We start from the raw sequence: 13,163 nt of genomic DNA, 5'->3' as shown, positions 1-13,163 counted from the left end.
AAATTAGTTGGTTTTCCACGTAACGTTAATCAACGGATAAAATCGATAAAGAAAAATGCAAATTTAATAGAATATAAACAATAAAAATGCTTTAAAAATACAGCACAACATCGCATTTTCTAATCTATACAGAAAAAAAAAGTAAAAATACGGTAATTTACGTGGAATGTCAAAAGTAAGAAGTCTTGATAAGAAAGGATGGCTTGGCTGAAATTTCATGTTGCAGATCAATAACTTAATCGATTAATTTTATCATTATTACATATAAAAACCCAGAATTTTTTTAAATAATAATTCAAATTTAGCATAGAAAAACCTTATTACACAATAAAAATAATAAAATTTGAATTAATATTAATTATTTTTATTAATAACAATAAAAAGTAAATATAAAAAACAGCGGCAATAAAATATATTTTTATAGAATCTATATCATATTCTACTTCTATACTTTGATATCTTCTTTAATGCTCTCTTTGTGAAAAGGCTTTTATATTTATTCGAAGTAAAAACCTTTCAAAATTTTCTTTCACATGTACGTTACTTTCAATAATCAAAATAAAAGTTTTCTTCCTGAAAATAACTTTCAGGGAATATGTCGAAGATTTTTAAAAATACTCGTGGTCCTATATTATTGGAAAAGTATCCAAGTTTATGTTTTCTAATGCGGAAGTTATTTTCGATGATGGTCACCAAAAAATGAAATGATTAAATTTATGTTTAAAAATTGTAGAGTGACATGCATGAATTGAGATGAATGGACACATCTCTGTGGAATTCCTTTTCAAATTCCAACTGAAAAAAAAGTTTAATGTGTTGTACATAGAGGAAATGCAATTTTATTCACAATTTTCAAAGCTTATTTTTATTGGCATGTATATATTTATATAAATATATCTATTATGATAAATAGAAAACGTTATAAATTGTGTAAATTTATGATATTCTAGAATTCTATTTAAACATAATAAGGGCTTATTGTGATGTATATAACTGCTTATAAATGTATTGAAATAATTCAATTTTTAGATCAAACTATTTATTATGATTATACGATTTCAACGCTTTAAAATTCTATTTAGTTGAAAAAAAATAATTATTTTAAATTGAATTAAGGTAAATATTTTCATCATTTTTATATAAAGTTTAATCAATATACCATTTCTCGGTATATTTTTAAAGTAACCTAGATGCAATATCGCTACATCGAAAAATACGTTTCGTGTAATGGAAGCTTGAGAGATCGAAGACAGATGGTCTGTATGATTGATTCATTTCTATGATTCTGTTTAGAAATTCTAAGCAGGAAGAGATACGTTGATGTATGGGACATTCTAAAGTTGTAGAAGAAAAATGACTGATGGGAGAAAAAAGGTATTGTTATAACAAATGTGGAAAATTGGTGGTTCCTTCCTGTATACGAGACTCGAATGAAAACTGACCCTTGTTTGGACGGTGAAGCGTCAATAGCAGTTGTTTTACTTCGGGCACTTGTTTTTTTCAAGGAAATGATCAATTGTATTGAATTTAAAGCCTTTTCTTGTCCGCAGAGGTTTTTTGAATGTGTGAAAATTTATCAAAGAAAAAACTAAATTTCTTTCCATTTACCTAATCGAAAATTAATTTAAAATTATAAATCAATAAAGAAACTTGAGATGTAATGTAAAACGTAAATTTTGGTAAAAAAAAATAGACAAAAAATAAAGTTTAAAGTAAATTTTATTAAAAATAAACAGTTTATTAATATAATATTCAAGTAATAAAGCGTTTAATACATTTAATTAATATTTTAAAATATACAAACGCACATTTATGTATTTTTTTGAAAAATTAAACATTGTTTTATAATAATAATATATTTTTATTTGATGTGCTAAGTTAAGTACACAACTCAATAGTATAATGTATATTTTTGATTTTATTGTTCTATAATATAGATTAAAAGGAATTATAAATTTAATGAATAAATTCATGATTTATACCATATCGCATATTTTTATTCAGTACAAGTTTGACTTTTATAATTGGAAAAATGGATTGAATAACTGCTCTGATCCTAAGAGATTAAAATAATTATTCTATTGAGAATAGCTCATGTTTCAATAATGTAAAGTAATAAGATTTCCTTTCAGTATGAAAAATAAGCACTTTATTATGAATTAAAAGATCAATTGTAATAGGTAATTTATTTATTTTATATAAAAATTTGCTACAGGGTAAACTAAGTAAGTAGAAATATTGAATGTGTTACGAAAATAATTATATAATAAAAGTTTATAAATTTATTATCGTGAAAATTTTATAATATTTAATTTAATTCTTTTAATAACTATTATTATTAATTTACTACAAATATTAATTTAATACAAATGTAAAAATTAAATTTATAGTGTATTTTTAAAATATTGATTAATTAATGGATATTCGTTTCAGTAATGCTGTTTTTACTTTAACAAATGTTATTAACGCAACAGTTAAATAAAATTCAGATTTTTAATTATAGAATATAAATATAATTTATTTCTCTGCGCTTGAAGTGTAATTATTAAGAGAATTTAGATATTACATTATCATATTTCTAATTTAAGATTCGAGTCGATGTTACTAATTAGGGAGCGCTCGGCACTTTCCTCTTTTCACCTAAAATCCCATAACAATTACTAATTTTGTGGCTCACCTTTTGACACAGCACTTATTGTCATCTCATATACTTGTTCACTTAAATCCCAAGAGAGTGACTGCTATTTTGAGATAACGCCATGTTTTCGTCGCCCTTATCAATCCTTTACTTCTTACTGACCTGGCAGTAGACAAAGTACTCCGTCTTCATTTTTACAGATCAATGACTCTCAACTGGATTATTGATAAAAGAAATATCCACTTCCTCCAAAAAAATATGAATTAAACGCAACAGAAATGATCCAAGTTAATGATGTTAATTAATAAATTTGACGCGAGGTATATAAATCATGTTATAACTCCAGATAAATAATATGCCGAGAGAAGCTATAAAAAATGTTTTTATTAAATTTACTTAATAAATTTACTAAACAAAAGAAGTTCAGCTTTGTTAGAATTTGTATAAAAGAACTTTAATAACAATTAATAACAGTTATAAATCTTTTGTCAAATTATTATTTGAATTTACGAAGATTATTTAATTAAAAGTTTCAAATGTAATTTATAGTCTTATTTTATTAAATATTGTTAAATTTAAATAATGAATATATATTTAGTGAAGTCTTAATAATAATCGAGCGTAATATATCAAGAAAATGTTAATAAATATTTTTTAAAAAACGATTTTTCTGTGCGAAACAAAAATTATATTTGCCTTTTTATTGTCAACGCTTTTATTTGAAAGAATGATTTGTTGGACTAAATCTTATTTCTCCTGAAAATCAATACGTTGATGTTTTATGGATATAAGAAACATTTTTCTTCATTTTTCTTTGCTTTATTCGTATAATTAGGTATGATACAGGATGTATGCCTTCGGGTATTTGAAATGTGTTAAAAATTCAGTAAAGTATTTCAACTAAAATATAATCTACATTACTACATTAGTGCAAACATTGCAACTAAAACAAAAATATTCAAATGAGTTATAACTTTTTCTTCTGGAAATATTTCGATTTGTGATATAAAATTTTATCCTGCTTTATTATTAAATTAATTTCACATTTATCTAATATACTTGACATTTTAATAAATTTCCTTTTTAAAATTCTCTGTAATGTTTACACCATAGAATTTATAATTATTNATATAAAAAATTAATAAATTTTCTTGATGTTTTATATTCTATTTATTTTTATAGCGTCGTAATAAAAAATAAAATATAAAAATATTATATTATAGCATATAAATATAAATATTATATTTATATGCTATATAGAGAAATGTTTATAATATATTTTCATATTATTATTTAAATAAGTAATAACAAAGTAAAGGTCAACTTAAATACTAAGAAACCTTAAAAGATTTTTCAGTAATTTTATTTTTATTTATCATCAATGAAATTTTCTACATTAATTAAATTTAGACATAAACTGATATGAAAAATTCATTAATACTATATAAATAATTTACTTTCTTACATAAAGAAAATAAAAATATAATGATATGTCTTCATTACTATATTTTTTTAAACAGAATTTTTAAGCACTCGCTTGGGATTTACCATTATACGATACTAAAATTTCGTTTTCTATAAGAAAAAAACTAACATTTTCAGATAATGTTTATACTTTCTGAAATATTTCCGTTCGGAACATCAAGTGGATGAAGTTATCCATTTAGAAAGAGTCTCTTTTCTCTTCAAATTGTTTATTCCTTTGCTTTAAATCGTAAAATAAACCAATAGAATCCGTTATCTTTTACGTAGTAATAATAATAAACGAATCGAATTTACCATTCTAATAAAATCTATAAAAGTAACATAGAAATACTTATCATAATTCCTCTAAAGAAACTGGTCTTTGCTGTAGTTTACTGTGAGGTAAAATGTTACAAAAATCGTAGTTTAATCTTTAAATTTTATGTTTTAGAGATATTAAAGATCGATATAGTGTCAAAACATTAAGAAATCGATCCGGAAAACAAAGTCAAGATGATTCAATAATGGTAACGGGGTCAGTAAAGATAAAATGAACTCAAAAGCAAGTTAAGATATTCGAAAAATATTAATTTTACACATTTAAAAAATCCGGAAATTAAACTTATATGACATTAATGTACGTTTAGAAATTTAAATATAATATAATAAATTTGCAGAAAATAATTCTATTATTTTTAATTTTAATATTACCATGTATTATTTGATTGATTTCAATTTCAATGATTTAATTATATAACTAAAAGCAGACATTAGTTTTAAAATATTTTCAACTTTTAATATAATTAATTCTTTATTAGATTTAAGGATCTTGTTTTATTAAATATTTCTTTAAAAGTAAGCATTTTCTAAAACTTCATTTTCAATTACGTTCACAGATGGCAGCACGTGTTTTTGCCATTTCATATGTTATTTCGTTGTCGTTAGATCAATGGTATGGTTATTATTATTTTTTAAAATATAAATCATTAAGTAAGAAGTATATGAATAATGTAATTTCTTCATTTAGTTAAGTTTAAAACAATTTCAATCCGATATTTAAAATTTAAATGAAAATATTAAGAGGGGTGAAATTTGAAGAATTAGAATATGCTAATGAAAAAGAGAAAATGGATTTCAATGAATATTGAAAACCATTTTTTTCTTCTTGCATTTAGCATATTCCAATTCTTCAAATTTCTCTTAAATATACATTTTATTCATGTTTAATCGATCCTTAACTTTTACTACATGATTAACGATTTAATAGGAACAATTCCTTATTAGTTCTAACATTAAAACGGTTTCTCCAGTAAATTATTCTAAAAAAAATTCTTCGTGAATTTGGAGATAAGTTAATGCGAATTTTAACTTTGTTTGATAATGAAAATTTAATTTGTAGAAAAAAAACTAATTTATTATAATTAATTTAACTTACCCGCATCCATTTTCTCATTATACTTTTGTACAAGTCACACGTTTTACATGAAAATATAATAAAACTATTTTATGTCTACAACAAAATCAATTTTGTAATTTTTTTTCCAATAATGATTCGTGGTAAGGATGATCTTGGATAAGGATGAAGGTGAACCTGGTAGGGATGAAGGTAAGGACAAGTTACATCTAAATTATCTTATTTTTTCGAAAAAAAATTATAGATTAACGGTATTCTCATATGCTTTATATATTAATAGTTTGAAAATATATAATGTTAATTATGTGAAATAATTGATAATTTTTATCTAAGTAAATTTCAATAATTTATTTGACTCTGATAAACATTTTTATCATCATTACATTAATTATTGATATATTTGTTAGTATATTTAAATATTTTTGTTACTTTAAATTATTTCTTTAAGTGATGTAATCTGAATTTTCTTTATATTGATATTTATATTGGAATAAAATTTTTCTTCTGATTAAGTAACATTTTTATTGCTGTAAAGGACTATAGAAAGGAACTTCAATAAAGTGAATCAATCCTAACTCCACTGTTTATTTTTACCTTTATTTTAATAGAAGATTGTCTTTTATTTTGTTTAATTACTTTTCCTTGTGTATATATAAGCTTATAAAATTACATTTGAAATATTCTTTAAAGAATCTTTGAAGTAAAGTAGAAATTTTCTTCAGGTGATATGGAAATAACTACTTCTCTAAATAATTTTTAAAATAAAAATTTATATAATTATACATATGCATATTAAATGATCAGTTAAAATAAATGATTTTAAACATTTTTTTATTTATCAGAAATGAATTAATAAATGAATTTATAATGATTTCGTTTAAATTGATATCTTTTTTATAGATATTTTTATATTTAATTCAGTATTCGATAGAATAAATAAATTTCGTTTCGTTAATTATATTATTAAATTTAGAAAAAAAAGTCTTTTATTAAAATTGCAAATTATATAAATTAGTTTTATTTGTTTTTTCTTAAAATTGAAAAGAATAAAAATATTTAGGAAGAGTTTATCTAAAATTTATTTGTGTTTTATTGTAAACTTGTTTAATATTAATTAAATAATTTAATATTAGAGTAATAAAAATTATTAATTAGTTAATTTTTTACTATTTAAATTTAAAAAAAAATATCATCTATTATATTTAAAATTATTATTGCGCTCTTTAAATACGAGTTGAATATCGTAACTTATATCAGCATTTAGTTTTACAATTAATAGTGTAATTTAATAATAAATTACAGTGAAAGAGAAAGAAATTCTATAATTTCATTTTTTATTTTCATTTTTTAACTGTACAAATGTATATTGTCCATTGGTTTCTAAAGAAACACGAGAAAGAGAGAGAGAAGTGAAATCAATCATAACAATACGCTTACATCAACAATTTATAATTTATGTACAATAACACATCGTAACGAATTCAGAATTTTCCAGAATCATTAAGTAATTAGTTCAATTAAAATTATTAACCGCAATGTTTGTTCGGTGGCAGGTATGGAGGATGGAATTTACATTTTGTATGAATTCTACTCATATACTCCAATGCATTTGTCAGTAAATGTAATATACTACAAAATTTTCTATATGAAGTTCATTTCGTACAAGAATTCGTGATTTACATTATCTATATACAGCACACAATAGAATAATATTAAATAAGTCGTCTTAATTCGTCTACAATTATTCTAAGCTAAATGAAACATTAATTTTTAAGTTATAATTATTACACTAAAATTAATTCTCAGATAAGAAAATAATTTAAAAATATTTCTAAAATTAAATATTAAACAAAATAACTCTGAAGAATTTCCTATTTTTCATATCTCAATTTTTAGCAATCATTTTTATTTTCGCTGGATGAAAATATTTTTCATAAAATTGTCATTATTTATACAATTTTTTATTGTTATTTTTATACATTAAGGAAAATTAACAAGAGTTTTATAATTAGTTGCATGCATTATAAGGCCTTATTACGGTTGAATAAACATCTTATCTAAAGATATCATAATTATTATATAGGGGAGATCGGGGCAAGATCGGCATGTTAAGCTTTACTTAAATTTTGTGTAATAAATACTGCTTTAAACTGAAAAAAAAAGCTTTGCATATTGTCTATTGGAATGTTACCTTACTATAGAACTGGTTAAAATCAGTTTGGAAATAAAAATAATTAAAATAATTACAACTTTACAAGAAGAGAGAAATTGACGAAGTTGCCCCGGGTATAGGGGCAAGATCGGCAACTTCTCTCTTTTTGTAAAGTTGTAATTATTTTAATTATTTTTATTAAAGTTGCCCCTGGTATAGGGGCAACAGTAATGGGGCAAGATAGGCACGTATATAAAATTATGTTATTAACAATGTATAAGTTGGAATTCACTATTAAAACAAAGAAATACAAATCCAACACCCATTTAATATTATTACAACGAAATGCAAGTTCAAAGACATATATACATGAATAACAAATGCAAACATGTTTTCATTTATCATCTGTTTGATTTTTATCCTTTGCTTCTAATGTGGCTTTATGTTGCCGATCTTACCCCGCTAGTCATGATTTCGAAACATTAAGTACAACCCTGAGAACAGAATGCCAAGCCACGATCTGGCCACGTGAATAAGTTGAAGTTACATCCTTCTAACAGGAAAAGTAACTTTCGTTATCATGGAATTATAACAAAACCTGCCAATTCAATATAAATGGAAAAAAAATATTATATGGAATTGAACGAAAATGAAAATTTGCTTGATAATTCAACTACGCTTGTTGGAGAACAATAAAAACACTACACTCAACAAGCCACTAATAAAACTCAACTGCCTAACCTATAACCAAAGTCTCCTTTTAATTTGTTTTTTAAAAAAAGCACTTGACAAACTTGCCCCGCATGCCGAAGTTGCCCCGATCTCCCCTAATTATTACTATTTGCATCAATTGAAGAGTAAGATCTTCATTTACAAAATTATTTCGTGTTATTATACATATTTTAATTGTAGAAGGAATATTTTTAAGATTCCCAAATATTTTTTGGAGTAGCATGCACTTTATAATTTTTATTATGACTTTTTTACATTAAATTCGATTAATCAATTTACATATCTAATCTATTCATAGCTAAACTTGTCCAATTATAAACTATTTAAAAATGAATTGAGCTAAAGTTTCCTTTCTAACAATTATGCACCACTGAATATTTGGCAAACTTTTACAATATTTATATAATTTTATATACATACCGTATATGTTTTTGTAAATTTTATATTTACAGAAATTTTTATGTAAAGAGATTTGATACTTCGTCGAATACAGTTTTTGAAATTAATTAATTTTTAAACTATAAGAGAAATAATATTTTAAAATATACCGTACATTATGTAAGCTAAATTAAATGATAATAAATGTAGATAACGTTGTATTAATAATCTCCGTAACACTTTCTGAATGAAAATAATTATTATAGATATAACTTATTACATGAACGCAACATTAATCTTTACTAAAATTTCTTATCTATAATTCTAGTCAAATTCATTGCTCTGTAAATAATATCAAAATGTTTAACTACTAGGATATGAAGAGAATTTTTTCCTATCGTAAACCATGCTTGGGAGAAGCAGTGTGTAGCAAATAACGGAGAAAAAACATTTGCTCCCTAGTAAAGGCGATCGTCATACCCGTTGTTAAATGTGACGACGATAGAAATCAATTGAACCCTTCATTGGTTGATTGTGAAGGGCGAATTTAATAAATCTTCATGATGTATAAAGAACTGGACGTATGTCATTGGCTCGGTGTATGTAGTTAATCAATCATTGCCTTTAAACGTGCCTGTTTATTGGCAAAAGATCCTCGTTAGGATCATATTTTTTACATTATATTTTATATAGTACAAAGACTAAGATTCCGTGCAATCAAAAGTTACAGGTGATTTTCTCATTTCTATCATTTGCATGATTCCATTTTCTTGAGGCACCTCCATCGCAGCTGGGACATACGTTGTACCTGGTATACATTTCGAACACTGCCTTCTTAAAGCTGGTCTTTGTCTCGATGCTCTACACTTTACAGCAAATCTTAATTCTTGGGCCATTTCAGAGCATAATGATTGCTGAGTTGAACAGAAAATCAGGTTCTGGCATTCAATTAAAAAAAACACACAACTCAGATAATGAAAAAAGCTGCTTTCAATGCAATTATAATATGTCATGCATGAAAGTATACATTAAATAAATTATTCATATTAAGCAAATAAATAAACAAACACGTTTAAATAATAAAATATTTAGTTTTATTTATACTAATTAATTAATTATATTTATTTGAAAAATTTTTATTGATTTTTTGAAGAGATGTGCAAGACCTTACCCGTTCCGTTTGTGCGTTTTTCCTGCTATTCCAGAAAAACTCGAATATCGCTGTCAAAATAGCAATAGCTAGCCCACATAACAATACAACGAAAACGCCTCCAATATTGTCTACACCCAGAGAGTTGGCTTTACTTTCTTTGTTTTTATCATCTCTGGAGCACATAATACCCGGACTTTTCCACCATTTGTTATAGAGCATATGAATTACACCTTTTTCTTGCAAATCAAGAATAGTAAGAGAAATTTTATCTCTCCAGGGTGAACCTAGAAAATTATTTTTCATAAAGTTACTACAAGTAATATCAAAATAAATATTCTTATTTAATGTTTATTTAATAGCAACACACTATTTTATTCGCTAAATAGCCATGTTTACTCTTATTTTAAAAGAAAACAACTTTTATATTTTAGCTATTTGTGTAAATCAATACAGATTAAAGTTGTTTTCAAAACAAAATTAAATGTAAGTTATAAACTTTCGTGTGGAAATTGTCCTTCAGTAAAGGTTAGCATAAAGTTGTTTATTATAAGATATCTTTTATTGAATTCTAGCCAAATTTGTTCAAGGTTATCAAAACTAAACCGAAATATAATATTGATAAGAAAAAAAAAGGGGATTTTAAACACAGGAAAAATGACTCTAAAAATGAAAATAATTTCTGTTACGATTTTAATGTTAAAATTAAGATATTATTCTACTTTTAAAAATATAAATAATTAATTTTTCTACTAATATAAGTTTTAATTAATAGAATAAAACCAAAACTGTATTTATGCATCATTTTTACATATTTTAAAATTTATTAAAGTTATTTATTTAAAGTTATAAATTAATAGATTAAATGCTTTCAAACGTTATTATTAAGGTAAAAAAGGAGCTAGTAACATCCATTTTAAAGTAGAAATTGATAAAGTTTTACCCATTGGAGTAGCAATTCCATATCCTTTAGAATCTAAAAGTCCTCCTACTTGAGTTAAATTGCAGTCTCTCTGAACCATGAAATCTAGCATGGTAGATTCCATCAGAAATGCATAATTTCCTTCTAAAACTCTCCTTACTCCTTCTTCATATGAACTTACAAACATCGAAGGCCTACTTTCCATATAACGCCACATTTTTTGATAAGTATCTATTTTTGAATCCTGTAAAAAGAACGATTCAATTAATTAAAGCATTAATAAAAACTTGGAAATTAATGATAGACGTACCCTAAAGAAGGTCATTGTGGAGCCACCTTCTAGAGTACCGTAAGCAATTTTATTTTGCTCGGCTAAATCTTCTACACTTTCAATAGGTGTGATCATTCGCTCTACAGTCAGAAATGCGGCTAAATTGGCTGTGTACGAGGAGATCATTATTAAAGTGAAGAACCACCAGATTGCACCTATTATACGTGTCGACGTGGCCTTGGGATTTAGGTCGCAGCCCTGATGCATCAGGGTTACGATGGTAAACCAGAAACTATTTGCTAAACTAAACTGGTTCTCCATCACGTCGGTTTCCGCAACGCACGGATGTGGGTTTTGCCACTCGTACGGACTAAATCTGGCCACGATAAACATCGTAGAACTCACAAGGACGTAAGCAGCAAGCACGTAAAGCCAAATATCCACTGCTAGTGGACTCATAAAAGAAAATAACCGAGCTGGTAAATTTTTTGGCAATTTAAATAATATACCGATTCCAAGATTCATGAAGGGTTTGGTGAAATCTATAACACTTTCTCGAACGTAGTTTATAGTCATCGGAGCGACTGCTAAATCCGCATTCTGTAAATAAATGATTATTATAGAAATCAACAAATTTATTTTAAAGATCGTGTTGTTTACATAAAATTTAGTATTGTAAATATAACCTGTGATTACGGTACTTAAATAAATAATTTGAATAAATAAGCTGTAAAAACATGCGGGCTATTAAATTTTAGACAGTCTTACCCGTATAAATAAATACTATTGACTTATATATTTTGTTTATAACTCATAAAATAAAAAAAGAAGATAAAATTTTAAAGTTTGACTTCTATATAAAATTTTTAATCATGTTTAACATTTAAAATATATAAATAATAAATCATACTTTATCAATAATTTCTCTAACAAGACCATTCCATTCTCCCGTTGTTGTGTTTTCAGCTCCAAATTTTTTGTCTGGAACTAAATATAGTTCATAACTAAATCCAAGTAGATCGGCTATGGTTTTTAACAAATCGATACAAAAGCCTTCGAACCTCTCGTTTCCGGTCAAATTATGATCAGCTTTAAGCATTACATAAGGCTGCGACTATTAAAGTAAAGTTCAAACCATATAAGCTATTATTTATCTTAATAACATGCTTTAATTTTCATAAAAACAGCTTACTTGAATTGTCGTTACTTTCAGTGTAATGTTAGTCACACTAAACTCATGAAAAACAGTGTGATTAGTAATATTTAACCCGTTTGTCGTTGACCATTCTCCAACCTGATAATAAATTATATATGAAAGAGATATCAATTTTAACAGTAGAATTAAAATAAAACTCTTGTAAATATTATGCTCTATTTATTCGTATGTAAAATGATTGGAAGTCCGTAACCTACAAGGAAAATACGCTGTTTAGTTCTGTCAAGCGATAAATTTTAGTGTATAGCTTCATTAACTGCTTCAAGTTATACACGCTAGAATAAAAATTACAGCACGCAAGTTAAGCAATTTTAGGTGCAAGATTGCTGATAAATTGCAGCATCAGTCAAAAGCAACGACAGGCTGAATAATGTCTTAAATTTAATCATAGTTTTTATAATAGCCAAATTTTGTGTAAAAATGATTATTTTTATGAATTTTGTCATATTGTGAATTAATAAAATTTTTAGTTCTATTTGATTAGTTACGAATTTTAAATAAAAACTGTAAATATTATTTTACATATTATAAAAATTTTATAAATTAAGTTGAAGGAAATAACATGTATATTAATAGTAAATAATTTTATAAATCTAATATATTTTAATATAATGATTGCTAAACGTTATTCTTGTAGATTTATATTAAAGCTAATGTAGTATGTGTTTCCTTTAATGATCATAGAACTTAATAAAAATTACACATATTTGTTTGTATTATAAATTATTGCTGATTAAAGTTGTAAAAAATTAAATTAAAATAAATATAATAACAAAAATTATAATAAAACCTTTTAAGATGTTTACTTTTTCTTAACAAAACAATC

General features: G+C 24.9%; 1 protein-coding gene across 1 annotated transcript in view; it reads right to left on the bottom strand.

Moving 5' to 3' along the window:
• Positions 1-9,479: 9,479 nt before the first annotated feature.
• LOC111628692 (glutamate receptor ionotropic, kainate 2-like) overlaps positions 9,480-13,163 on the bottom strand; it is a 258,703-nt gene continuing 255,019 nt past the window's right edge. The window contains exons 9-14 of the mRNA XM_023372523.1: positions 12,314-12,415; positions 12,032-12,235; positions 11,161-11,721; positions 10,872-11,094; positions 9,950-10,215; positions 9,480-9,716 (exon numbers count right to left, since the gene is read on the bottom strand). Coding sequence (XP_023228291.1) covers positions 9,480-9,716; positions 9,950-10,215; positions 10,872-11,094; positions 11,161-11,721; positions 12,032-12,235; positions 12,314-12,415 — 1,593 coding nt within the window. The remainder of the gene's footprint in view (positions 9,717-9,949; positions 10,216-10,871; positions 11,095-11,160; positions 11,722-12,031; positions 12,236-12,313; positions 12,416-13,163) is intronic.

This window comes from Centruroides sculpturatus, unplaced genomic scaffold (genome assembly GCF_000671375.1).
Source record: "Centruroides sculpturatus isolate CEXI.00-Female unplaced genomic scaffold, Cexi_2.0 scaffold30, whole genome shotgun sequence".
Taxonomy (NCBI): Eukaryota; Metazoa; Arthropoda; class Arachnida; order Scorpiones; family Buthidae; genus Centruroides; species Centruroides sculpturatus.
This window is presented reverse-complemented; position numbering and strand designations above follow the sequence as displayed.